This window comes from Annulohypoxylon maeteangense (genome assembly GCF_022496945.1).
Source record: "Annulohypoxylon maeteangense strain CBS 123835 unplaced genomic scaffold GGS22scaffold_4, whole genome shotgun sequence".
NCBI lineage: Eukaryota > Fungi > Ascomycota > Sordariomycetes > Xylariales > Hypoxylaceae > Annulohypoxylon > Annulohypoxylon maeteangense.
The window spans coordinates 171,943-198,967 of NW_025953251.1; the positions used below are offsets into that span (position 1 = coordinate 171,943).

Sequence of the window (27,025 nt, forward strand, 5' to 3'; positions counted from 1 at the left end):
GGTCAATGAAATGTCGCTGTCGACAAGGGAACAATGCAACAATAGATTGATTGTACGACAACCTAAATATTGTCGTTGTTTCGGTGCCCAATTAGATAAGTAGACGGCACCTAGAAGCCCAACTTCTGGCAAATGGAACGCTAAACTTTAACATCCTTCTCGAACATATTTTTATTTCTTCCAAGTCGGAAGTTTGACCTATTTTCGAATATCCGGATTTTTGAGATCATTATTTTTTTTAAAGATCGGTGTTTTCTGCACGTCGGCGCATACTTGTGTATACATACTAGGTACATATACCACTAGGTACGTTCACCACTCCCATCATGGCCGATCTCTCAGACCTCGTCGCCGACATGTCGGAGCTTGACTTACACGGCGCACAGGCCATCACGATGGACGGACTTAAAAGCATCTTGCGGAAACCGACAATGGACGAGAGTCACACGGAGACGGAGGCTGCGTCCCCCCGCAGAATCAGCGTTTCGTTTGGAGACGTGCTGGCGCGCGATGTTGAGGGCGGCGCGGTTGTGCCGTCGTCGACGAGATCGAGGGTCGAGTGGATGCAGGAGGTTAATGCGCGGCGCGGCGCGGATCTTATTGAGAAGTTTAGAGATGCGCAGGGCGCGAGGGCGTGTTGTGTTGGGGTCGGGGAGAGTGCTGGGAGGGAGGTGGTGCTTTATGCGCTTGCTGAGGGGGAGGGGGAGGATGATAGTGGGAGTGAGACGGAGGATGAGGATGAGGATGAGGATGAGGATGGAGATGAGGACGAGGTGATTGAGGTTGTTTTTGAGCGTGATAGTGATGATGATGGTGATGATGCCGATGACAACGATGATGATGACGATGACGATGACGACGACGATGAGAAGAGTGAGGATGAGGAGAAAAAAGACGAGACGAAAGGGGAGAAAGACAGTATGGAGTACGCCCGAACGTTCCTTCAGTCGGAAATCGGAAGGTGAGTAGAGTCCCCATGATAGCCCTCGGCTTGATTATCTTCTTGATTCTAGCTACAGCTATATGATTAATATCATTGTATATTAACATTTAGATCTTACAGTCGATGTCCGATGGTATACTAGCTCGGCGTCCCTCTTGAAACCATGTACGTTGCCTTTCCGTGTTTTTCGTCATCCTGATATTGGAGGTCTAATTGTTTGCAGCAATGAATCAAGACGCCAATGTGGTCAAGTGTACTTGTTTTTTTAGTGCAAGCGAATCGCCTTCTATCAACTCGAGGTAAGTTCCCCCCTATCACATCTAATACCTAGCTAATTAATTGAGAAGGTGATGCTGTCAGTTTTTGGATCAGATCGTCGATATTCCCATCTTGACGTATGGTCAATTCCTTACGAGCGCCGGTTATCGTACTTATTAACCCCATCCGCAATTCGGTACGATCGACGTTAAACGACGATGTGTTCCACCTATACCTCGACTCTGTGGGGATGAATCCGAACTCATCTCTATCTCTTTCTTCCAGTTCTATCATTATCCGCATACCGACCGAGACCGCACGATTCTCGAACCACGGCCCAGACAGTCGTTCGCAGAGCGCCAGTGCTTTCATCCTAGTCTCATAGTCGCGACATTTGCATACCAAGCAACGCAGAGTCGGGAGTAATTTATCCTCGAAAAGCGGCGGCAACGTCGTGCGCGAAGTTAGTTCATCTAAGATCGACTCTACGAGGGCAATGACTTCGCTGCACTCGTCTATCCGGAAATCCCAAAGGAGCTCCCGTTCCTCTGCGCTACGGGAATATCTTGTATAAATCGTAAACATCTTGGCCTCGACTAGCATCATCTTCCAAGTCCGGCGCCGAAGAGAGTCCGTTTCTTGGTCCAATTTCCTCGTTAGGAACTTACACCAGTCGTGGGCTTGGAGGTAGATGATGAGCTGCTCGTCTCGGTTCTTTTCATGGTCTATCGGACGGCTGAATACATGGGCCTGGCAAGATCGAAAACTCCATATCAAGGAAGAAGTCGTATAACGTTCGAAAGCGAGTTCGATTTGTCGCAAATCGTCCGACCAACTCGGTATTTTTGCCGCCAGCGACCAGTTCCTATGGGAGGCCGGACCTTTCAGCAGTGATGGATAAAATGGGCAGAGTAAGGAGCTATATCCGGAGAAGCGAGTGAGGAAGTAGTCCGCCTCCCGAACGCCTTCGTCATCCAGGGAGTTTGACCCCTGGTTTTCGGTACCCAGACCAGGCGTGCAATCTTCTAGCGCAAATATTGCGGCTTGCATGATCCGATCGACGGATTCGCTGTTCCCCTGAATTGCCTCGAACATGACAAAAAGAATGCTGAGGATGAGAATTGTCCGTGAAGGGGTGGAGGATCCTTCCTGCGACATTCTTGATCGAAACTTCGAGATTGACTTGGTGTAATATTTGATCGCATCTCTGTGATACCTCGTACTTAGGGAGGTAGTAGCAATCTTCGGGACAACCCAGAGTGCCTTCGACTTTGAGGAACTTGCATCTTTGGTGTCCTCCATCATAGCTCGGCGTAATGCACCAATTCCAAGCACGCAATCACGAACACATTCATCCCTGAATATTTCTCGAAGTATGGTTCGTGACCAAAAATTCGTGTATCCATTCAGGCAGAGGTTCTTCACGATGGCGCTTCGAAAGAGGTCGAAGTAAATGATATCAAGGTCTTGGAAGTCATCTCTTTGCACTCTTGGAAGTAGCCGTGAACCGGATTTTTCGCTGGTTTCGGCTTGAAACGAGACTACAGCCTGCTCATTGGCGTGGCTATGGTGCTCTCCTTGGTTCGTCTCGGGAGAATTATATTTACAAGGTAGCCAGCTTTTCTGACAACGACGGCATATAGGCCGTTCTTCACCACATTTGACTCTTCGGGTTTTACATGTGACGCACCCTTTATCTCGAGTTAACGAAAGCGATCCTAAGTAGAAATAGAACCAAAACGTACCAGAACGAACTTTAGGCTTATGAGCTCGTTTACGGGGTATCGAGGGGGCTGTCATATTGAAGGGCGTAGAATAATTGTTGTCCTAGCCTCGCTGGGCATTTCTAAACTACCTATGTAGCACCTATCTCATAAAGAATATTTCGATGCATATCATTTGGCAATAATGTCATCTTATAAAAGCAAGAATTTCTACCACAAGAAACGACCCGTGGTAAATTCAGCCCTATCTTGAACGTTGTTGGCGTGAGGTGAATCTTACCGCCTGATCCTTAAGAATGGAGTCCTTAATAAATACTACCTATAATTGCTCAACAGGTGCCTTACAGGGCCAATACCAATGGGTAATTGCCGTGTTACTAGGGTATTATAATGGGGGGCAAAGGCTCCAGGGCTATCCATTTGAGGGCTGAGCTTCTGCGCCGCAGCGTTTGTTCCTCGGCGCCGTCGGCGTAGCAGCGTAGGCAACGATTCTGAATCGCGTGACGCTGCGGGTGGGGAGAACTTGGAAGTGAATCCTTCGAGAAAGATTATGTAACATCGCGCACAATTTCCTGGAACTTGGAACCTTGGAATTAATGAGAACTGGGTACAGAGCACATACACATGACTCAGCTTTAATTGTCGGAAATCAGAGTGTCCAGTACAGTATTCTTGCGGACTTTAAACCCGGTAGTCCGGAGGGATGGTTACACGACATCTCGTCTTCGAACTTTAGTTAAAAAGGAAAAGCAATGGGCATTTTATAAAAAGGGGGCGGGGGACTTGCTATGAATCGGGCAGTCGGGTACGGATCTGAGAGATTATCTAATTCGTCCTTGTGCAACATTGAAGGTGGCCATTGAGTTTTATGTAACAAAAACACCTCTGAAGGAAGGATCGATGGCTGGAGTTTTCTCGTTATAGTTTACTTAATAATATTGATTTACTTGAGGAGTGTAAGATCTCTATAAATAAAGTCTCGACCCTTCCCCCTTTTTACTTATGATACCAATTAGCTGCGGCTCTTCACCATTCAATGTCCAGCCACCGAGATGCCTTATGACGGCATTACCCCGCTGCTTGTAAAAGAATGTCCGGGAACTCGCGGTGAAGGACCCATGAACAGTCCAGAATATTACGATATGTGGACTAATATCGATACCTCCCTCGATATGCCTAGATAGGCAGAGATCTGACTGCCTTTTTACTACGATGTTCGACGGGGCGACACGAGCTGACGATAGGATACCTCCAATGACAATTCAACAATGACCCGGGAATACTGCCCGGTCAGCATGTAATGCCATGTAAATGGCCGCATGTAATGCTACCATGATCAACCTTCCCTAGTTGGATATCGTTTGCGTTGCTTTTTGCCCTTTCCGGCCATTTGTTTTTGTGATTTAGTGGCATTCGGGCACGCAATGCTGATTCCAATGCTGGTGTGCTGGTGCTCTTCAGGGTCCATTGTCTACTATGTAGCTACTGCGTCAGCATCCGAAAATCCGGGTCCTCTCGTCGCTTCAAAATAGATAATTATTAGCCTTTAGCTCCTTGGCTCTTTGCTTCCAAAAATTGGCATTGGAATTGGCATTTGTCTATTCCACCCAAAGTTATGAAGCTGCGTTGGTTGTCAATCGGCCTTCTGGCCGCCCTATCTCGGGATGCCGATGCTATGCAGGTTGGAAGACGGGACACTCCTCGAGATCAGCTTCAATACGATGCTCACTATTTCACCCAAAAAGTCAACCACTTCCCAAATGATCCGCAGTTCACCAAGTCACCACTCAGCAATGGCACTTTCACGCAGCGATATTACTTCGACACTACCTACTATAAGCCCGGTGAGTTTACTAATAGTTATATTTTACATGCTTGAAGCACGACACTAATCTCCTTCTAGGTGGGCCAGTGTATCTTTACATTTCAGGAGAGACGAGCGGACCCAGCAGGTTTTCCAATTTGCAGACGGGCATTATCCAGATTTTGATGCAAGCTACAAATGGTCTAGGTATGACTCCTGATACAGAAGAGTGAATCCGATTGCACATATAAAATAAATAAAATGTTAATATAGTAACAAGAACTGATTATTTTAAAGGTGTTATCCTCGAGAATCGCTATTACGGAGAATCTTACCCCTTCAACACTAGCACCGTAGACGAATTGCTGTTTCTCACGACAAATCAAACTATAGCTGACAATGCTTACTTTGCTCAACACGCCGTATTCCCCGGAGTTGATGGTGACCTTACCGCTCCCGGAACTCCGTGGATCCTTTACGGAGGTAGCTTAGCAGGCGCTCAGACTGCTCTGTCGATCAAGGTGCATGGAGATGTTCTCTACGGCGGCATCGCTTCCTCAGCCCCTATCAAGGTATCTGTGGGCTATTCCGAATGGTATAATCCGATTCAGAAATATGCACCCCAGGATTGTGTAACGAGAATCAACAACATCGTCGACAAATTTGACTCACTTATCGCGAAGAATAATACTAAGGCGATCAATGAATTCAAGGCTCTGTTTGGGTTTGAGAGTCTGACCGACAATAGAGACTTTGCAACTGCCATCGCAGTAAGTCTTACTACAAGGCGATATGTTGAAGCCACAGCTCATTTGATGCATAGGACCCAATTGGAAATCCAGGATTCTATCTCTCAAGTACATGGCAAGAACTGAATTGGAATTCTACATATGGCTCAAGAGATTTCTTCTATTTCTGCGGAAATGTTTCTGACATTGATGCTCCTGAGGAAATTACCAAGGTGGACTACGCGATGGCGAATTATACTGACGGCGAACCTTGGATGTATGACTGCCCCTTGAGTCCTCTCCCGCACAGCCCTGATAAATCTCAAATCCAAATTCATTCCTCGATGGTGTTTAAGAACTTACCTACCCATGGATACAATATCACTCGTGTGTTTTGCACTTTAAAGTTGAACCGCTTGCTAACACCATTGTCTCTCATAGTGGCCTCGGTGGCTATGCCAATTATGTGAAGACCTACACACGCCCGTTGTGTGCCTCAGGGGACTATAACGCCAATGGATGTTGGGTAAGAGCCAATGAAATACCTGCGAATAGACGAACGCTATTAATAGGATTCGGCTGACTTGTTGCTATAGGGAACTCAAAACGCTTCGGCCTGGGCTGATATAGAGAACACTTCTACACGCTCATACCTGTACACAAGTTGTGTAGAACAGGTAAGATTTGAGTACTAAGGGCTAGCTATTTATGAACTCACGCTAACTTTTATAAGGGTGCGTATATCGATGCGCCAAAAGAAGGACCGGCCTTGTTGTCTCGTGTTGTTGATACAACTTACGAGCAGCAGTGGTGCACTTGGGCATTCCCCCCTGGGAAATATAACTCGATTCCTTCTACGCCAGATATAGATGCATACAACAACTTCGGCGCGTTCAACCTTACTGCCGATAGACTTGCATTCATCGATGGAGATCAAGTGAGTATCCCCTATTTATATAATATTCGGAGTAAATGCTGACGATCGCTTCAAGGATGTGTGGCTTGATCTATGTTACCACTCTAACTCCGCGCCTGCCCGAACGACATCTTCTGACCTACATCCCGAGCTTCTCATCACAGGCGCGGGACATCACTGGGACTCGGCCGGTATCTTGGATGTGGAGGCCGAACCTCAGTTTATCCGAGAAGCCCATCTATGGGAAATCAAGACGGTGAAGAAATGGCTTCAAAGCTTTGGTGAATGGAAGAAGTCAAAGTACTAAGCCATGTTGATGACCGAGTCCTGCAAGCTGGAGAGAGCAGATGTGTTACCTAATACATATTATTACTAATGAGTAGTGCTAGAGCAGTTAATGAAAGAGACTCGACTCGGTCCTCAACGTATCTGCGTATTGTCGATTGAAAATGTCCATGGATGTTGTTGACGTAAGCCAGAGTCTTTAAAAATCCTTAATTTCCAAGCAAATATATTGCGATCGATATTTCGTAACAGGGAAAAACGAAGTTAGTGGCGTTGTGATGTGCAGCTAAGTGGGTGTGATTGGGTGATTCATTCCTTGGGATTGCGGGGGTTATAATGTAAGATTTGGGGCTCCATTCCAACGGGTGCATGGCCTAATGGTAAGGCGTCAGATTTCGGTTTATCTGTAACCTGCTCTGAAGATTGCAGGTTCGATCCCTGCTGTGCTCGGATTAATTTTTTCGTGGTTCCTTCCAACCATCAACTTTTTTATTTCTGCCTACTAATATTTGCGAAACGCTACTATTTTTGCACAGTACTAAATACGATACATAATGTCATTTTGATTCAATCCGTGTCAATTTGTCAAATTAATATACATATTTCAACATCGCGAGGACTTTCCTTTTGTCGCACAATGCACAGGCAAATATGTCCCCGCTTTCTTATCTAACGACCGAGATCGGCCCACTAAAATTTCGGTTTTGTGATATGGAGTCATCATATCAACTTGGAACCATGTCCAGTCACAAAGAATCAGACCTAGACACTCACCGCTGAGCAACGGTTCACAACGGGGACGGGAAAGAAGACATCTGTATCCGCGTCTCTACAGTAAGCTCGACGGTGTGTTGCCTAGGTACTGCCAATATTCCCGCCAAGTAGTCCGTCGTACATTGGATAGGTTGGACTCTGTAGCACCCCGCCATCCACTCCTTTTGATTTTCCTAGTTTGCGGTTGGGGTTGGTGGTATAGCTGGCCGACAACTTCAACAGTAAATCGACTGCAAAGTCGTACTTTTCACTATGTCTGCCTCTCTACCAGGAAACCGGGAACCGCCCGAGTCACAATATGACTTAAGCACGTATTGGGGTCGCGTCAAGCAGACTGCCACTATTACAGATCCAAGGTATGAAAGGGTGGTTATGCTGATGATACCGGCTTGGTTTTAAGATACTTGGACAAGCTCTAATATGGAATTGTTAATACTAGAACACTCTTTGCTGGACAACATGGCCTCGATCATGCCAAAAAGCTACTGGTCGCATACAAACAAGGTGAAATCAGGGATATGACACCAGAGCTATGGAAGGCCAAGAAGATTGTCGACTCTACATTACATCCTGGTATGGTAGCATGAAGAGCTTAAACCAATCTATAGTATAACCTCGAGCTGTCAAGCTAATCGAATCTGTTAGATACTGGAGAGCCGGTTCTTCTGCCCTTCCGCATGTCATGTTTTTGCCTGTCCAACCTGGTCGTCACCGTTGGAATGCTCACACCGGGACTTCAGGTATATGACCCCTTTTTATATCATCGTACTCAATGACATTGTACGGGAGAGTAACTTACCATTGGCAATAACAGACCACCGGAACAGTCCTCTGGCAAATCACCAACCAATCCCTCAACGTCGCCATCAATTACGCGAACGCGAACAAGTCCACACCGCTATCGTACTCGAAGATCGCGCAATCCTACTTCTTAGCCGTTGGCGCATCGTGCTCGGTCGCGCTCGGCCTAAACGCTATAGTCCCGCGGCTCAAGCGCGTCTCGCCCGCCGCAAAGCTCGTGCTCGGCCGGCTCGTCCCGTTCGCAGCCGTCGCGTCCGCGGGCGTGCTAAACGTGTTCCTCATGCGCGGCGAAGAAATGCGCACGGGTATCGACGTCTTCCCCGTTCTCTCCGAGGCCGACAAGGCGCGTCTGGCGAAAGAGGGCAAGGCGGAGAGCGAGGTCCCTAGCTTGGGGAAGAGCAGGAAGGCGGCGACTCTTGCGGTTGGAGAGACGGCTCTAAGTCGTGTGTTTAACTGCACCCCTATTATGGTCGTCCCGCCCCTGCTGCTTGTGCGCCTCCAGCGCACGGAGTGGTTGAAGCGGAATCCTCGCTATACTATGCCGATTAACGTCGGCCTCATTCTGGGCATGAGCTACCTTGCGCTGCCGTTTGCGCTGGCGGCGTTCCCCCAGAGACAGAGGATTGGTGCGGATCGGCTGGAGGAGGAGTTTCATGGGCGTGGAGGGGAGGGCGGGTTGGTGGTTTTTAATCGTGGGATTTAGGGACGTGGTGGAATAGCGTTGAAAAAGACGGCAACTCATCATAGCTGCACGTTATGATGAACTAAGAGGCCATCTTTTCCTACGCTAATTCTCTGCGGGATGCATTATTGGCGGCGTTGGTGGATTAGAGTTTCCGTAGCTGGCAATGCTAAGGCGTTTTATTGAAGTGAAAATGAGGATAATCACAAGCTCGTTCTCACATGGTTTTCATGGTCCGAGTTCAGGGGACACGGTTCTTATAAGGAGTCAAACGAGTATTATGCTGTGACGGCCGAGGGAAGTTTTATCTAGCTATCTTCCGTTTCATCATCCGATCTCCTAGAGATAGAAGACGCTTCCGATTGAAATGAATATTAAAACTTAATTATACCTATATTTATAGTTGGTACTGGCGTCTTTGGAAGTTGTTTGGTCACTGTTTTATGAGATGTGATATGCTGCTTCACGGGCGTCTGGGGTACATGTCTGCCGCGGCGATCCGGCTTAGGGGCTGTAAGGGTTGGGTTCAGAAGGGGAAACGTGCCTAGCCGTCGTTCATCCAACCCCTGGGAAAATCATCGAGGAGGGGTTTAAGGACCTAAAGTCTGCACTCTGCAGTAGGACATATGTCGTAATATGCTGCCTAATGTCTCCATATGCCTATTCCCAAAAGCGCTCGCTACCTAGTACAGAACCATTGCACACCAAGTTCTTACAAATTCACGATCCTTTCTAGAATCTCGCATTCGGGTTTTCGATGGGTTGGGATTTGAGCGGGACATAATTATAGCTCCTCCCGATTTTCACGGATGTGGAAGATAGAGGACTGGAAACCTTGGGGGTAAGGATTTTGTTGGCTTTCCAGGTAATTAATAGGTATCTTACAGGGCTGTTGGAAATGTCAGATTTGTGTTCGAGAAGGAGATAAAAAGAACGCAGTCTTTGCTGGAGGTTCGTGAAGGATTGATCGACGCAGGCTGACAAGGAGGCGCTGCTACGGTGTAATTACCCAGCATATAAGTGCTTAGACACTTTAACCTTCAGGGCTTCCTGTGGGCTTTAGGATATGGAGGTCCTTATTATTTCCAATATGGCATCCTAATCTTTGGTGTATCTACTATCTAGCTTGCCCTACCGTTGTATTGTAGATGAGGTTACAAATCCACTTCACCCCAACAGGTAAAACTGGGGACATACAGTTAAACCGATTTATCCAGGCTGCCAGTGCCAGGGCGGAGTTGCTGAAAACATAGTTGACTCGGTGTGGGTTTTGTGGGAATATGTGCATACACATACAGCAGAGATATGTACATAAGACCCTCCTTACATGGCAGATACACGAATAGACTGGCAGGTTTTCGACAGAACCTGGGAAAAGAGCATAGATGGGAAAATGCGTAAGCCGAGGGGCTTTCTTATACTTCAGCGACCCGCAATCTATTTGAAGACGACGTAATTATGCTTCAGCCCAAAGTGCGACATTTCTGGCCTTGCGAGTCATGATACGATTTAGTCCTGACTTTTGCCACTTTTGGTGAACCCAAGCCCGAACCGTTTTCATCATCGTCCGGACTGTTGTTGAGATGTTTCAATAATCTGAAGATCAACAAGCAGACAAGTCACAAGAAACTAGCGAAAGTAAAGACTTGACCACTCTGCCACTTTACAGAGAAAAGAGGATAAGATTTTGTTGGTAGGGCTTAGTTATTATAGGAGGCACACGGATCATCATTGTATAATACAATACGGTTTAAGGTGCTTAACTAGCAGTTTCTTTTCTCCTTTTTTCCCTGTCAGCTGAAAGTTGGTCTTTGGTCCGTTATCCCGACTCTGGATTGCCTAATTGATCGGGAGAAGCAACCGATATGTATGAAGTTGGCAGGTTGGTTAGATATATGCATGCGGTGAGAATCGAGGATACCATAATTTGGGCGCGAATATGTGTTTTACATATTCCTTTACCAAAGACACAAAGCCAGCGATTGTGAACTTAAACTAGAATCTGAAAGCACATGCCTCAAGGCTATAAGCGAGTGGTTGCTAGTACGTATGGGGCTAAAGGGATTCGGATTGTTCGAACTACGAGCCGAAAATCTTCAAGGTCCCTGTGGGTTGATCCGAAGTTGCAATAGCCAGTTGTACGGTTGTCTTCGAAGATCATGAACTGCCACGCGGCACAAAACTGTGTCGCTTACTTATTACGATGAGGTCTCCTTTTCGACAGTGGACAGGCTGCTGGGTCAGTCAGCTGGAAAACCATAAAAAATATGGAAACCATGGAGTCCATGGAGTCCATGGTGACCATGGAACCCGTCCCATCTAAATCGACAAAGCTGCAAGTAAAACAAATGGAAAATTCGCAAATTCGTGATAACGGTGCAGCAATACCTAGCTACAGTACCTAGTACTAGGTGACCGTGTTGTACTGAAGATGAGGGGAAAGCTAGTGCTGCAAGAGATGCATAGGCGACACCAAGATACAGGGCAGACTTGGACCAGCCGAGCATCTAGTACCAATAGTAGCGTGGCGATATTTGCCGTCTGCGCCTCGGGATTCTGTCGACGACGGGGTTCCAAAAAGTACGTCGCTGGCAGGCTGGCAGAAGAGCTTTTAGGGGACCTTGACTGGATCTGATGGGAATTCTATGTAATGTAATGTAGTATTCCTAAAGGGTCTAGTGACCAACCAATCAACCATCCTAAGTAATATCCCTTACAACGTGAGAGGGGTCCCTTTTTAATGTAAGAGAAGAAATCGGAATTCTAGTTAAAGCGAAGATGCCCGACAGGAGAGTTGAGAGAATCTGTTTTCGATTTAAAAAATACTTGAACCTTATTGATCATGTCCTGAACATTCCTGTCATGGAGAAAAAAGAGTAGGTAGTATTTCCATCCGTAACATTGGATGCCTCCTTTAGGTAAATTGTTTATGTTGCTCTATCTCTATCTTGGTGTCGAAGAGAAAGTTCGATGTTGTGAATTTCAATGTTGAAAGTCAGAAATAAAAAGTACCGGAATACAACTTAGAAGTACCGGTTGCCGTATCGACAAGACAAGAACTAGCGATAAACTGATAAGTAGATGCGATCCTGGCTCCAAGTTGGTTTTAGTTCCTTCTTAGGTAAGTTCGAAATCGGAAGACGGAGCGATCCACAAAATGATGAAATGTATCAAGGTTTATCAATATACACTGTGCTGGGACGACTAAAACAGGCTAATCAACTCTCTTCCTCACATATTCCATACCGTGTGAGAAAGGTTATTAATCAAAGGATGCTATCACTTTTAATAATTTATTATTTTTGGTACGTTCGACGCTTGCGCAAAAAGGTAATTTCTGAGGCGAATTATCAGACGAATTGGCCCACCTATTACTTCATCCTCACCACACCAACCATACAGCCAAACAGCGTGGGCGAAGTCCGAAACAAGCGGTAGACCCGTGAATCCGTGATGTACTGTATGCTACTGTATGCCTGTTCACGCAGCTTGTCATCACACAGCCCAGTGCCTGGTGCGTTGTGAGAACCGACAAGTAAACCACCACCTCATCCTGCATTTGCGGCAACGTAAGAATTCATTCACGCTCGAGACTCTGGATTCCCTTCTCTTTGCTACTCTTCCTCTGCTTTGAATACCATCCGAGTGTCGAAATTGCATTGTTGTCTATTCCTTTCTTCTGCCGGAAGACGACAAAATACGCTACTATACAATTACTTTGCTACGTAGCCTATTATTCTAGCGTTGTTGATACGGAGACAATGCCCTATCTTTGCCCCATGTAGCCTGTGCTTTTGGTTACAGGGAGTAAAAACGAATCCGTCGACGACACTCGACCGACAAATATACAAAATTCTAATAGGTACATACAAGTTGCTTCTTTGCACGGATACTATTTTGTCGGCGGGAGACATTTCGACATTCCGATATCTCGATATTTCGACTTAAGCACTTTGCCTATCAGAAAAACTATTGCACATTACACACTACCTACACATTACACGGCAAAATAAATCCTACTTTGTGTACCTAGTACCTAGTAGCGATCTACCCTCTACTACAACCTACACCTATGCCACGAACGAAATAACGGAACCGAGGAGGAAATAAGAAATACAGGAAAACGAAACGGGTCAATTAATTATCGAATTGCAAACCTTCTACATTGGATTTCTTCGACTTTTTCTCTGGTTCAACACAACCTACCGGAATATTCGGTATACAACCCGCTTCCAGCCATCGACCTAGGTACCTATTGTACCTGCCACATACCAGTAGCTTGAGTCAGCCTAAACTTTCCAAGGTTACTGGTCATAGTGGCTGCTTAGGTGCTCTAGTACTACCAACAGCCATTGAAAGCCACCGACAGCCACCGACAGCGCTATATTTCTGTCGCTAGCAGTTTCCCAACTATTCCCGGACCAAGCCCTGGAGCATTTGCCCATTCTGCCCTTGTTACCTCAGGTACCTAAAACTTACGACGGTAGCGCCTTTGGTTTTCCAGCACAAAATCAATCTAAAGTTCCCTTCAGATTCCCTTACAATTGGCTAAAAACTTGCGACCGCAATAGGCGGGAAAAAGGACGCTAGGTACAAGCACAGGCTTCCTTAGGTACCTCGTTCCCCTAACTTAGTATATTTCTAGGTACTGTACCCTACTGTACCTACTGTACCTACTGTACACTGGGAAGGTGCACGAAATAATTCCCAGGTTTCCCAACCGCCATCCCAAGCCCCAGGCCCCAAACCCAAACTCCACGAACCCTTTCACCTCCTCTCCCTCTCCCTTCTACATTGACATTGTTGTAAGATGTCAACGCCGACAACCGCAACCGCAACACTTCCTCCTCATTATCGTCACCATCATCACCCCTCTCACCACTATCCGCCGTATCCAAATCTGTCCACGTCTGGCTCATCTTATCGTGCTGTTGCTATAACTGGTGTCGCTTCAAACCCTATCATCCCCACCTCAACTTCGACGGCCTCGACGGCAACAGTGTCCAATCATCACCAGGCACATTCCTCGTCTTCGTATACCACCAGCCAGATTTACTCCGCTTCCAGTCAAACGCTTCGCCCTTCTCCAAATGGAGTAGCTGCATCGATTGCCACTACGAGACCGACTCAAGATTCTACGAGAACCAATTCTACTCCCCATATAGACGCATACAAAGCCAGCATGCCTCCCTCAACCGCCTCAACTACGCAAACCTACAGCGACGGTCAGCCGAGAAAACGGCGAAGATCTAAGGAACCGGATTGGAAAACTTTCTACAAGAATGGATTGCCTAAGGAAATTATTGTCATCGACGACACGCCAGAACCAGACAAAGACTCAGCCGTAACTTCTACCCGAACACATGCAAATGACGAAACTACTCGTCACGGACCCAAGAGACGCAGGAAAGAAGATGTAGTTCGCAACGATGACGCATATAGTAGCAGAGTCAATGGTTCTTACCAGCAAACCTCCAATAGTAGTTCTACGTCGACCGATCGCACGACATCTGCCCACAACACGACAGCCGCTACCTCGCTAGGTTCTTTGTCTTCGAATGGCCAGTACGACTACGAGAGCCGTCAAGTTGGTCAGAAGAGGAAGAGAACCAGACAGCAAATTGCCCAAGAAGCAAAGAGGCGGGAAATCGAAGTCCTTGGTGATGCCTTCGTAACCTACCGTCCGCCTCAGAAGCCTGTCAAGAAAGCTGGTGATGTAACCGTTAGATCCGTTAACGATGTAAGTTGGCTTGCTCGGGTTATAATGGGTCGATTACTGACAATTGTATTCTAGCGTTCTGACCAGAGGCACCAAAGAGTTGACGATGATGATGGCCACTACATTGTCGTTCCCGATGCTGACCTAACACCCCAATGTACGTCCACTCAGCCTGCTTTCTACACATGGATATATATCTAACAATTAATCAGATCAAATGATTAAGCTACTTGGACAGGGCACATTTGGTAAAGTCGTCCAGGCTCGTGATCGAAAGCGGAATAAGTTGGTCGCAATCAAAATCATCCGAGCCGTTCAAAAATACCGAGACGCCTCACGAATCGAATTACGTGTTCTTCAGACCTTGAAGGCCAATGACGACGAGAACCGAAATAGATGTATACATCTCCGGGACTGCTTCGATTTCCGTGGTCATATCTGCATCGTCATGGACCTTCTTGGTTCCAGCGTTTTTGACTTTCTTAAAAGTAACAACTTCGTCCCTTTCCCGAACAGCCAGATCCAAAGCTTTGCTCGTCAACTATTCACGAGCGTGGCTTGTAAGTACTATTCTACATACTACTCCCATTTTGCTTATTGACTCTTTCCTAGTTCTGCATGATCTTAATCTCATCCATACCGATCTGAAGCCGGAGAATATTCTACTCTGCGACAGTGCATACCAAACATTTACCTACAATCGACGGATACCATCGTCCTCGGCTGGCGTAAATCGACAGGCTACACAACGCAAAGTTCTCTTAGATACCGAGATCCGACTTATTGATTTTGGATCTGCAACTTTCCAAGACGAATACCATTCGTCTGTCGTATCGACACGACATTACCGAGCCCCCGAGATCATCCTTGGTCTAGGCTGGTCCTTCCCCTGTGACATCTGGAGCATCGGCTGCATATTGGTCGAATTCTTTACCGGCGACGCCCTCTTTCAGACGCACGATAATCTCGAGCATCTCGCTATGATGGAGAATGTTTGCGACTGTCGTATAGACAACCATCTAGTCCAGACTGTAAATAAGATGGCTACACGAAGTACCGGAAATGCCGCATCTAAGTATGGCTCCCGCGCCCATCACGCGCACGCCTCCACTAACCCAACCCACAGATACTTCAAGCGATTAAAGTTAGACTATCCGACTGCGGAAACTACGCGAGCATCGAGACGGTTTGTTAAGAACATGAAACGTCTAAGTGTAAGTCGCGCTACCTTGCCTCTGATCTACATGAATTGTTAACACGGATATAGGACATCATACCGGCCTCGAGCCCTTTCCTTAGATCTTTCTTGGATCTCCTACAGAGGATTTTCGTTTACGATCCCGCAAAACGAATTACTGCTCGCCAAGCCCTAGAGCACGAGTGGTTCCGAGAGCCGGCCATTCCCGATGATGGAACTGAGGCTGCGAAGATCCGGTTGGAAAGAATGAGGGAGCATGAATTCCCCGCTACTCGGGGTGTGGCGGTGGCTTAATGGAATAACGATGGTGTAATTCACCAACTTAGTAATGACGCGGCATTGATACCAAAACGAACCTGTATATTTGGGATGGAATAAGACCTAGCATTCTCACGTTACAATTGTGGTTTGCAATACCATTGGGCTTAGGCAAAGGGTGAGGAGGTCGGGCGTTCAGGCCAGCATTTTTTGTGCGAGTAGTTATCATGGCATTGAGCATACGTTACGTAAAATGGTCTACAGCCTCCACGCCATGTAGACGGAACGACTCGCGACGTTTTCTCAATATAAAGCCCATTGCTATGGGTGGCAGTTCCCATTCTGGTGGAGATATGATATTCTCGTCTGGTCACCTAACGTGAGGCATTCGTTTAGGCATCTGGAAGAGCAAGAGGCCATTATGATCTATTTACATCTGGCAAACTAATATCCTCTTTTGTAAGTCTTCATACTTAAACTTTCTAGAATGCTACTGTTGACTCTAGAGACCAAGGGAAACGTCATATATTTCTTTCGGCATTGTGTGAGTGGAAGTCCAGCAGCGTGGAGAACAATCGCTTTGTGTTTGGAAAATACGCCTATCATCCATGACGAGACGACAAAATAAAGGGCTTCATTGTTCATCACTACCAACTTGTCTCGTACAAACTACTTGAGAGTTCGACTTTACATCCCTTGTTGCGATACTAGCGTGACGTCCGAGAACAATGACCAGAGACTCTTATGGCATACATAGCGCCGCCCGGCCATCAGACTGATCGATGTGAAATTTTAGCATATTGCCTATATTCGCCCATTGCTTGCAGCCAATTTTTTAACCTAAGAAAACGAAACAAGAATATTAGGAAAGAAAATTAGCAAAAATGAGTATCGATGTTCGAGACCTGTCCAGCGCCAACGTTACTCGTCTGACGAGGCTCCTTTCCCGGCGCCCGGAGTATGGCATCGCGATTCCATCGAGGAGATGGCTCTGTAGGCAAGAGGAAAAGCTCAAGTCTCTTCCGAGCGAGCTGCTTCGCACGTCGAATCCTTTAAAACGACTCGTTATAAAAATCGCCGACAGCATCGACCCGAACGTGATAGACCCGAGAGCTATCCTGTGTAAAACCCACACAACTCTAAATCCCTGGCTTATCCGCCGCTTGTTCCTAGCCGTCGCTTATGAGGTCACCGTCTACACTGACACGCTCCGCTCGTGGAAAGGTAGGAAGGACTTCCCGATTATATCCGCACTTGTTGGGCGCATAGACGCCATCGCTGCTCTTTGGACCGAACCAGATTTGTATCGCGAGTGTTACGGAACACCCCCTTTTGAGAATCATATGGTCTTCGTCAGATCTGGTTGTGAGGCGTGTATCCTAAGTGCCTTGGGTGCTAATGCTCGCGTACTGGCAGACCTGAGATCTATCCTTGTCGATCGAATCGAACGACGTTCGCCTCGTCCGGATAATCGCCCAGGTAGAGATCCTAGGCTCGCCCGTTTTGTTGATGAATGGATTGACCATCTAAAGGAAGAAAGAGCAGCAAAATGTAGGGCCATGAGCGATAATGTGTTGGCAGAGCTTAGGGCCACGCGATCTGAGGTTACAAAGTGGCGAAGTAAGCGGAAAAAAGAGTGTAAGAGATCTAAAGGCGGCAGAAGACCGATTTATACCGAACTCAAGATTACGGATTCGGGACATCAGTTGAGCAGTATTCCAGATACTTCGCGATACAGAAGGAGAACGAGGAATGGCATTCCGGTAGCCATGGTCGACCCAGAGGGCGCGGAAGAGCAAAGGAGGATGGCGATGTTTAGCATGACCCAAGAAGCAGAAGGGACTAAGAGCATCTTCAGGCCGGATAGCATGTGCGACTTTTCACAAGTTGGAGCACCGCGGATGGCCGCCTACGATCCGACAAACTCGATGAATGGAAGGCAACAAGACTCGCACTCTGTCAGTGGTAATGCCGACATATACGACGACTACGAAGAGATGGACGGCGAAGCAGACTTCGATCGGAATCTCGAGGAGGAAGAAAAGAGTCGTAGCAAAGTGACAGACTGGTACGCCACGCGACTAGCAGAGTCCCACGCGGATTTATCGGCAGACGACGCAAGATCAGTCTTGTCTGGAGTCCATCCAGCATTCCAGCCGCCAAAATCATATAGCCACCTTTCTGCCTCACCATTGCCGCTTAGGATCAATAAGGAACATCAACCCAGCGTAGAACATGCCGACAACCAAAGCGTCTGGACCGATGTTTCTGTACACACCTTGAACCCCAACGTCGCCGGCCCCGACCAAGACGCACCACCCGTCCCGCGAGTCTCCTCGATCTACAACGGCGAAAGCAGCAGACAAAACAACACCGACAGAGCCTCCAGAGCCTCCAGAATCCGCACGCCTAGGCCTAAATCCTGCAAGCCAGACCGTCCCGTAAGCCGAAACACCACCAGCTCCTCCGTGTACTCCGAACAGCCCCCACCTTCTTCCATCCCCCCAGTCGACAGCAGACACCGCACCTCGAAACGCACGTCATCATCGGCCCCCCCAAAACCGGCGCTCCGGAAATTCCTCTTCCCCGACGCCTCGGAGAGCGGGTCCCGCGCTTCCGCAACCCAGAGCCAGTACCTCCGCTCGCGCAAGGGCATCCGCGATTTCGCGCGCGGGGATAACCCGTTCACGCGGGAGCCCTCGACGCCGCGGCCTAGCGTTGATACTAGCACGGCGCCGTCGCTGTCGACTCCGACTTCGCGTGGCAACACGGTTGCGGATGACTTCGGGCCACCGACTCCGGGCCCGCTTGATGAGGCGTATCGCCAGGAGTGGGGGTTCCCCGAGGCTGGGTTTGCGGATGATGGGTCGATTGGCCCGGATGATTCGCTTACTGTGGTTGCGGAACGGCGGGCGAGGGAGGAGGCTGCTGCTGGTGGGGATGGGGTTGGGGATGTGGAGTTTTCGCCTTGGGGGTGGTTTGCGAGGAAGAGGTAGAACTGCTGCTGGGCTGAGGCTTAGTAGGGGTTTGAGGTGAGTTATTTCTTCTGTTTTTTTTTCCTGTTTTTGTTTAGCTATTTCTTAGTAATATACGTGTTTGTTCAGAGTTTTAAGGTCTGGTTTATGTGCTGATGTGATCTGTTGTGTTAGATGTGTATGTGTATATACTTGATACTGCGGAATTTGAGATCAGTTCGTCCTACACTTCAGGGTTACTTTTCCGAAAAGAAGTGGTACTGCTACTGTTAGTATATGGTGGCTTGGTCTATGGGATGTATCGTCGAGACTCGTCGTCCTGTAGCCGCCATGTCGACTCTTTTCCATATTGCAGCGGTCGAGTAGCCAAATCGAATCCATTTCCGTTTCGATATACTGTGATCCGCGAAGACTACCTCTCGGTTTCCTCAGCTACCAGTCGGTATGCTCACACCCCATCTCGCCCCCTAGTGCGCCCTATCGGAATCGCCGCATTGAAGTCGCCTCGTGGTATATTTATTTTCTTTCTCTGCGGGTCCCTCTTCCGCGGATCCCCCCGGATCTTGTTCCGGACAAAGAATGGGTTATATTCTAACAAATGCTTCGTCTTCCTTACTGAAACTTGGCACACAAAGCGATTGTCTAGTACAAACCTACGGGCAACTTCACGGAACCGAAATATAGTAATCCAGAGCGTTATTCAACATGACTACCTAAGCTTAGACATGTGTCTGAGCGTACATGTAGAGAACCATTGCTTTGATCTCGCAAAACATGCGATGGCGTTTGTCAAGCAAACAAACTTCCCTTTCCTAGCTCGGCTCGGCTCCAGACTACTATCCCTAAAGGTCACGCCGGACCAGACTGACAAAATCATCATTGGCATTATTAGCCATGAGCTACTAATCCTTAACATCAGTAGCCTTTAAAAACCCTCACACTGCGCATCCCACGGCACCTTCTGGTTCCCCGCCAAACACACATTCTCATTCGCAAACGCGCGCCAGCGATCCATCAGATCTGTCGAAGCGATACCGGCTTTCTGGGTGTAGAATGAGAGGTGTCCGACAACAGCGCGCGTGTCAATAACAAAAGGCCGACCAAGTCTTAGCGGAATCGAAACCGTCATCGCGGCCTCGTCGTCTCCTAGGATGGGTAATCCCAGCGCCACATCCCGTCCCCAGATCGCGACGAAGTTTAGGTTATACCGCTCGTACTGCGTATCGTAGAGCTGTTCGCCGCCGGGGCCCGTGTATTCGACCCCCCCATTCCCACTTCCTTCACCATTCTTCCCACCACCAAATTTACCACTACCACCACCACCGTTCCCAGAAGAGTCCAGCGCAGGAGCGTAGTAATAGTGTCGATGCCGGTGATAATGCCCATCAGACGAGTAATAACTATGCGCACCATCATCATTCTCGTCGCGCGGGGCATAGTTCAGCGCGCGTCCGAAGTGGTACACGTGCATTTGGTTTAACTCCAGATTATACAGCAGCGAGTACAGCTGCTGCGCGGCAGCGGCCCAGGAGCGCCAGCCGGGCCCGAAGGCGATGGGGTCGGGGCCGGGGTGCGCGCTCCATTGGCCGATGGGGGTTTGGGGTAGGGTCGTTGTGTTGTGCGTGTTGTTGGTGAGCAGCAGCCAGGGGTGGCCCCGGTACGGCGGTTGTATGTCCAGCGGTGCGACGGGGAGCGCGGCGGAGGCTGGGTAGAGCGGGAGTTTGGAGGGCTGCCAGGTTGTGCTTGCGTTGTGGGTTGGTTGCGGGGACGGGTCGGGGAGGAAGGGGTGGATTGCGCCGTAGTGGTATTGCTGGAGCCCGGTTACGGGGCTGTTCACTAGTTGCGCTGAGATGGCGTAGGGGTGTGGTTGGGCTAGACGCGTGTGTACGAGTTGGGGGATCGCGTCGTGGTGGATGTACAACTGGGGATTGGTTAGTTGGGTTCGGGTCTGTATAGCGAGGTCCGTGACGAAAACGAGGAAGAGGAAGAGGAATAGGTAAGGTGAAAAGGAAAGGGTAGAAGGGAATTGAACTCACGATGTCGTCGTCGATCTTGATGTACAAGGTATCACTCTCCACCATGTTCTCCCAGATACATCCATACGTCTCCTCCTCGCCACAAGATCCGAGGCTCTTGAACTTGTACAAAGGATCTTTCTTGACGAATTCGTTAAGCCAGGCGATGTCTTCCGCCTGTTGAGTGTGTACCATGAACCACACATCGTCGAGGTATCCGCCGTTAGAGACAAGGTTCTGCTGAAGGTAGCAGTCGAGGATATCGACGTTGCGTTTGCGACCATAGAACACGACTGCCACGACCTTCAGACCACGAGGCTTCTTCCAACCGTCAGCCGGCGCAAAGGTGTCGAGATACAGACTCTGATGTCGTCTCGACTTCAGCTTCGGCTGCGGGATATACTTGCCCTCGTGATCTACAGGCCACGTCGTGCAGTAAGTAGGATCGAGATGGTCTCCCATCCGCGGGTCTTGCGCGGCTGCGGTTGCGTTAATGGGTACGGCATAGTGGAACTCCAGAGACTGAGCCTGCGGCCGGGAGGCTTTGCCTGAATCGGACAGCAGAAAAGGCACAGGCACATCAGCAACATTGGCGTAATGGTTCAGAGTGAAGAAGCCCACGACGAGCAAAATCGCAAGAATGATGAACGAACGTTTACGAACGCGTCTACGGTTGGTGAAGGGTAGGGGAGGTAAACGAGGGGGTGCCCAGATGGGATCGGAAAAGGTTGAAAGTGCTTCGTAGTCTCCCATGATGGCGAGAGAAGAGCAGAATTTTGGGAGTGAGGAAAGGTGGGTTATATATTTTATTTCTTGTGGGATTCGAAAATCAGATCTATCTTACGGGATACCGTCTACATTTTAGAGTAGGGCCTGAAGTCGAGAAGCGCGGGCATGGTCGTCTCGTAGATTCAAGCGATGGGTTCGTGGGTATGCCGATGAATCAATGTCGCGAAAAGAACGGGACCGGCGGCATAGAGGTGTGAGAAACGATCACTTTTAGCTACAGTATTCTTATTGACGGACCCGGGTGAGTGAATATACGGATGGTCTTTTCAGGATCCTCCCTGAATACTGCCGCCTTTGTTAAAGAGTTGCGTTGGATATATCTAATGTGAATAGGGGGAAAGAGAAACAGTAATGTGTATTGTATAGCTATATTAGCCCCTATTTAGTCTCTCCGAGGTGTAGTGATCTCTCCTACTAATAAAATAGTACTTGGAAAATCACCCTTACAGACTGCTCTATCATCTTGAGTAATTTGCTATGCGGAGATAAATCACCAGTCTACTTGTTAAGCGGACATATGGGTGTCGTTTTACTTATTTCATCCAGCTTGTAAGAATAAGCTTTATAAAGACTTAATTTTTGTATCATCCTCATTTGCTGTCGGAGGAATGGGCATACTACTTACTAGTCGGGCTTCCTTGCGAAATAGATATAGAGGTCAAGCTTAAGTCATCGATATTAGAGTGGAAGACAATCCAGCGCCTTAACCAAGATCAAAGCAGTCCTCATAAATTTAAACAAGAAAGGCTGATGGTCCAATTGATATATAATACCAGAACGGCAATTCTATATTATATACATATACAACGCCGCATCAAGCATCATCAGTCTCCTTCGCATCCTCGAAGAGCTTCTGCAGGGTCGGCAGGAAAGCTTGGGCCTTCCGGAAATCCCCAAGCTTAACGCGCATGTAGTCGAACGCCACCAGTACCACCTCGTCCAGCTGCGCCTTTTCGTCATCCTTGGCGTCAGGCCGTATTTCGAAGCTGTCCTCCATTGTGGGCACTTTCTGGTATCTTTGAGAGAAATGCGTGAGCAGGATCCTCCGCGCGCCCATGCGCCGGCCGACATCGATGGCCTCCGACATGGTCGAGTGCTTCTTCGCGATGGCGTCGCCTATTAGCTCGTCTTCGAATGTGCTTTCGTGGATTAGCAGTGTGGCGCCCTTTCCGATCTGGACGAAGTCGTCACTCGGTCTGCAATCGCCGGAATACGCGATCTTGAGACCGGATGGGAAGGTGAAGACGGTTGCAAGTGCCCCGTAACAATGTCTTACGAAGCAGGAGTCGATCCGATCTAAGCCGAACATGGCCCTCTCTTCTTCCGTGAATATGCGAGGCGGGCAGGTTTGCCCTGTACTACCCTTTGCATACCGAGCTATGCTGGTCACAAGACGATCAAAGCCATAATTCTCGATGTCAGCATATTCCCGTAGCCAATCTATCATGTGTATGTGAGAAGCGATGAGGAGCTTAGCCGAGGGGTTAGATTTGCTCGTCTCCTCATGCCACTTTCGAATGATAGAAGCAGTACCTAGATGGTGATCCGCGTGTAGATGGCTAATCCATATGGCCTTAAGATCCCGCAATATTTCTGGCAGTTCGTCGCCAAACACTCGGCTCAGCTGACCAAGTGTATTCTCGCCGCAGTCGAATAGATAATTTCCGTATCCTGGAACGCGAACGAGCGTGGCTGAGACATTACGGTACTTGGAAGGTAAGGCAGAGCCAGTCCCCAGGGAGATTACCTCTGCATCTCGATTGGGAATGTCAGACTCTACTTTCTCGATTTTGGCAAGAAACTCGGGATCCGAAATCTTCGTTCTTGCTTCTACGGCCATTTTTAATACTTGTTTGCCTAGTCCTCGGCTGTGTCGAGCAAGTTTTTCGATGTCCGGGAAAGGAACGATCTTGTCGTCCTGATGTAAATATTGCGGCGAGAATTGAACCATTTTCCCAACCTGACCACCTTCGTAGATAGGGGGAACGTCTATTATCGGAGTGTCCGATATTGAACGTAGGTTGTTGTATATCGGCAGGGGGAACCGGTCAGGGTCAATACACCGCAGTTTGAAAGCTTGTGCTGCTACCGACTCTAAGGAGAGCCTATTCGGACAGCTGTCTGGCGAGGAGACAACATGTTTTAATTTCGACATCTTTTGCATAAACTCTTGTAATCGAACGTCGTCCCCAACTCCATGACCTAATATCCAAAAGATGACATTGACCTCATTCATTATCTTCTCGTCTAACCACTCGGTACGGTTTATAAGCGAATCGATATAAGAAGAATCTGGCAAATCAACGATGGCAAATCCATTACCGCGGACGGTCTCTCCTATAACCATCTCAGGGGTGACTATCATCCCGTCTTTTCCCACGGTGTTCTCTCCTCTCGTAAGAAGCTTGTAGTTAAACTTGGGTACACCATACTCTTCAGCTGCTTGGGGATTGAATTTCCCCCGTCGATCGTGGTTCTTGACTATATAGCACATAGACTGTTTTGAGGGTTCTGTTCGTGGCAGTGACTGAATCATAGCTCCGGGCCATGGTTCACGTACTAACACGGGTATATCTGGTACGTCTTTACCATCTCCCGGCATAGGACCTTTATACATCTGAATGTGGCCTTCTTTGTCTCTGACAAATATTTTTGCTGGTAGTTTTGCTTTATGTAAAGTTGTCTCAATCAGCGCGTCCATTTTCCAGTTGGAGTCAAACATCTGGTTGACTATGGTGTTTACCAACTTTACACCACCTTCCTTGTTCTCATCCGCCTCGGGATCTCCTATAAACTCTTCGAGAGATCTTTTCCTGGGGTTGGTCGGCGACCCACTTGTTGATTGGACAGGCATATACCATACATTGATGTTGACATCTTGCCAATCCGGGTCGGAGGAGTGTTGTTTCGCAGGACGAGGGTCGTCGCGAACCTCATTGGGGATCAAAGGAAGACCCTTGCGGAAAATGAATCGTCGAGCAGTAGCTAGCAGGTGTGCCATGTTCTTCCCACCATGGATTCTAAGGCTCGGTAAGGTATTGGGATTGAATCCAACATCGCTCTCGCGAACCTTCCCGCCTCTTTTCTTCCTCTTCTCCTCCTGATTCGCCCGTATGTTTTCTACCTTTCCAGCAAGAGTGTCGGCAAGAGTTAGAATGACGCCAAGGAGACCACCGGTAGTTTGCCAATTAACTACCCCGGTCAAAAAGACATCTTCGACTTTCTGTATGCCGATGTTTCGCTGAACGAATGCGCGCTGGGTGCCTTCGGCAATATTTCCGAAGACATATCGCTTGTTGTCGAAGTGAAGCAGCAAACAGGTACCATGGGTGTCGGCGGTGGGAGTCGTAATGATCTGGACCCAGTTCAACATCTTGAATCCAAATGCTTGAGCTGCAAGGTCGGCCGGCAGCGGACGCTCCTCCACTGGTACGTTAGGAGCTAGGAAGAATCGGATGCGACGTTGCTGATCCCCGGGAAATGCTCGTATTACGGATATATTCTTGTTGTTAAAAAGTTTAGTCGGGAGTGGCGCCTTTTTGAAGACTGCAAGTGGAATGTGAATATTAACTGGCCGAGCACTTCGTGATCGTACGGGAGTATGCGGTTTTACGCTCGCAGGATGTAGAGGAAGATGGCCCGGCGTTGTAACGATTGCATTGCGAAATCTCATGGATTTTTACATGGAATATTCAGAGAATTCCACCTAACTTCACTGTATAACTGTGACTCATGTAATGCGCAGGTCTACGCAGTTTAATCCAATATCGCAAACCGCGACCGTGTGTAACTCGAATTTATTTTTCTTATCTTATCTAGCCCCGCCAAATTCTTCACACCTGCCGGCACTTAGCATTGGCACTTGGCAGTAGCTTCTCATCGATTATTAAGTATCTATGTACCTAAATGCTCCAAATACAAATAAATATTCGCATGAGGAGAAATAACTTCTATTTCATTATTCCGCACATCACATCTTCCGCTTTACTCTATGGCAGCGCACTTGCTACCACGATACCAGATTTCGCTGTAACCTGAATATTAGAGCCTCCTTTACACCAGCACGACCCAGCTTTCTGTCCAACAACACCTTTCTCATTCCAGACCGAGCCGACGTCTCTACGCTTCTCCATCCAGTTTAGCGAATCGCATAACCTGACACACTCGTCGAGCGAGTTCGTAACCAACGCTGCTTGGTCCGTTCCCGTCAAGTCGCTATTGCAGTAAAACCTGTATATTATATTTATTCCGTTTGTCGACATCGACGTCGTCGTGCCATTTATATCGGGACACCCAGAATCTACCACCGATGTTATCGTTGATGACGCGATCGAGGTCGTCCCTGAGCTCCTAGTACTGCTGGTGGATGTGGATGTAGGTGTTGCGGTGGTAACCGAGTCGGCGGATTCGGCAGCTACGGAGTTGTGTGCGGACGTCGAGGTAGTAAGGGACGCTGATAGGGTATTCGCATTGCTTATGGATGCGCTGTCCGCGTCTTTTCCTAGGCGAAGCATTAGAGCCATGTTCTCTGGCGGGTACTAGGTAGGTTCTCTTCATCTAACCTGTGTTATTAACATTATTATTATTCCTCAAGCCCAGACCCAACCCCATTCCTAGACCGAGCGCCAACGAAACTACGGCACATAGTGTTACCAGCAACCAGAACGTTTCCCTCCTCAACCCAGATATCCTTTTTTCGGAGCCGTTGTCATTCTGCCATTGCGATATATCATATCCTTTATAGTGAGTATGCTGCGGGGGAACGACCTCGGGGATCGCATGATCTGGGGCAACCTCCATCCCGGATTCGAGTGCTACTTCTTTCGTCGAGTGCATCTGAGCGAAGTAACAAGCCTCGAAGGCGAAAAGGGGACGCCGCAACCAAGTATTTGTATTTGTGAGTGCTACCTACATAAATATCGGTTGGTGTACTATATATACGTGCCACCCCCTTGGTATATGGACTGTATCTTCGATGCTACTCTCACTGCATACAGCCCCCGCGTTTTCCAGGCGATACCTGATCTAGCCAATTAGATCTATTTAATTTGAACGTACAACCGTATTGATAGAATGCCTTAAATACCAGCAACACGCCAGGTCCTTCCCCATGATGGGCGTGTTAAAAGTCGACAAGGGCTCTCACACCACGCGAT

The 27,025-nt window shown here is 48.1% G+C and overlaps 9 protein-coding genes and 1 non-coding gene across 10 annotated transcripts; 6 read left to right on the forward strand and 4 right to left on the reverse strand.

Annotated features, from left to right (window-relative positions):
• Positions 1-184: 184 nt before the first annotated feature.
• GGS22DRAFT_104567 (uncharacterized protein) lies at positions 185-1,207 on the forward strand. Its single transcript, XM_047957774.1, has 4 exons — positions 185-306; positions 387-961; positions 1,064-1,108; positions 1,167-1,207. Exons 2-3 carry the CDS (start codon positions 396-398, stop codon positions 1,083-1,085), a joined length of 588 nt encoding a protein of 195 aa, XP_047820948.1. The 5' UTR covers positions 185-306; positions 387-395; the 3' UTR covers positions 1,086-1,108; positions 1,167-1,207.
• GGS22DRAFT_104580 (uncharacterized protein) lies at positions 1,167-3,261 on the reverse strand. The gene is made up of 2 exons (XM_047957775.1): positions 2,947-3,261; positions 1,167-2,892 (listed from the first exon to the last, which is right to left on the reverse strand). The coding sequence occupies exons 1-2, from the start codon at positions 2,999-3,001 to the stop codon at positions 1,271-1,273; spliced, it is 1,677 nt and encodes a 558-aa protein (XP_047820949.1). The 5' UTR covers positions 3,002-3,261; the 3' UTR covers positions 1,167-1,270.
• Positions 3,262-3,894: 633 nt separating this feature from the next.
• Positions 3,895-6,797, forward strand: GGS22DRAFT_156200 (peptidase S28). Its single transcript, XM_047960329.1, has 8 exons — positions 3,895-4,769; positions 4,829-4,936; positions 5,027-5,499; positions 5,553-5,734; positions 5,899-5,983; positions 6,054-6,134; positions 6,191-6,394; positions 6,450-6,797. The coding sequence occupies exons 1-8, from the start codon at positions 4,541-4,543 to the stop codon at positions 6,678-6,680; spliced, it is 1,593 nt and encodes a 530-aa protein (XP_047820950.1). The 5' UTR covers positions 3,895-4,540; the 3' UTR covers positions 6,681-6,797.
• A 224-nt stretch (positions 6,798-7,021) lies between these two features.
• Positions 7,022-7,108, forward strand: GGS22DRAFT_t32. The gene has a single exon. It is a non-coding gene; the product is annotated as a tRNA-Arg (tRNA).
• Positions 7,109-7,684: 576 nt separating this feature from the next.
• Positions 7,685-8,936, forward strand: GGS22DRAFT_178346 (Tricarboxylate/iron carrier; the record flags this gene model as incomplete). Its single annotated transcript, XM_047963575.1, has 4 exons — positions 7,685-7,788; positions 7,872-8,005; positions 8,078-8,172; positions 8,247-8,936. 4 exons carry the CDS (start codon positions 7,685-7,687, stop codon positions 8,934-8,936), a joined length of 1,023 nt encoding a protein of 340 aa, XP_047820951.1.
• A 4,214-nt stretch (positions 8,937-13,150) lies between these two features.
• GGS22DRAFT_104676 (kinase-like domain-containing protein) lies at positions 13,151-16,222 on the forward strand. The gene is made up of 5 exons (XM_047957776.1): positions 13,151-14,655; positions 14,710-14,791; positions 14,847-15,194; positions 15,247-15,848; positions 15,902-16,222. Exons 1-5 carry the CDS (start codon positions 13,726-13,728, stop codon positions 16,124-16,126), a joined length of 2,187 nt encoding a protein of 728 aa, XP_047820952.1. The 5' UTR covers positions 13,151-13,725; the 3' UTR covers positions 16,127-16,222.
• Positions 16,223-16,855: 633 nt separating this feature from the next.
• On the forward strand, positions 16,856-19,597 carry GGS22DRAFT_104704 (uncharacterized protein). The gene is made up of 2 exons (XM_047957778.1): positions 16,856-19,122; positions 19,240-19,597. The coding sequence occupies exon 1, from the start codon at positions 16,975-16,977 to the stop codon at positions 19,084-19,086; it is 2,112 nt and encodes a 703-aa protein (XP_047820953.1). The 5' UTR covers positions 16,856-16,974; the 3' UTR covers positions 19,087-19,122; positions 19,240-19,597.
• Positions 19,598-19,718: 121 nt separating this feature from the next.
• GGS22DRAFT_104696 (uncharacterized protein) lies at positions 19,719-22,229 on the reverse strand. Its single transcript, XM_047957777.1, has 2 exons — positions 21,102-22,229; positions 19,719-20,986 (listed from the first exon to the last, which is right to left on the reverse strand). The coding sequence occupies exons 1-2, from the start codon at positions 21,831-21,833 to the stop codon at positions 19,991-19,993; spliced, it is 1,728 nt and encodes a 575-aa protein (XP_047820954.1). The 5' UTR covers positions 21,834-22,229; the 3' UTR covers positions 19,719-19,990.
• A 384-nt stretch (positions 22,230-22,613) lies between these two features.
• Positions 22,614-25,609, reverse strand: GGS22DRAFT_156215 (uncharacterized protein). Its single transcript, XM_047960330.1, has one exon. It carries the CDS (start codon positions 25,540-25,542, stop codon positions 22,684-22,686), a length of 2,859 nt encoding a protein of 952 aa, XP_047820955.1. The 5' UTR covers positions 25,543-25,609; the 3' UTR covers positions 22,614-22,683.
• Positions 25,610-25,816: 207 nt separating this feature from the next.
• On the reverse strand, positions 25,817-26,980 carry GGS22DRAFT_104755 (uncharacterized protein). The gene is made up of 2 exons (XM_047957779.1): positions 26,432-26,980; positions 25,817-26,370 (listed from the first exon to the last, which is right to left on the reverse strand). Exons 1-2 carry the CDS (start codon positions 26,703-26,705, stop codon positions 25,859-25,861), a joined length of 786 nt encoding a protein of 261 aa, XP_047820956.1. The 5' UTR covers positions 26,706-26,980; the 3' UTR covers positions 25,817-25,858.
• Positions 26,981-27,025: the final 45 nt, after the last annotated feature.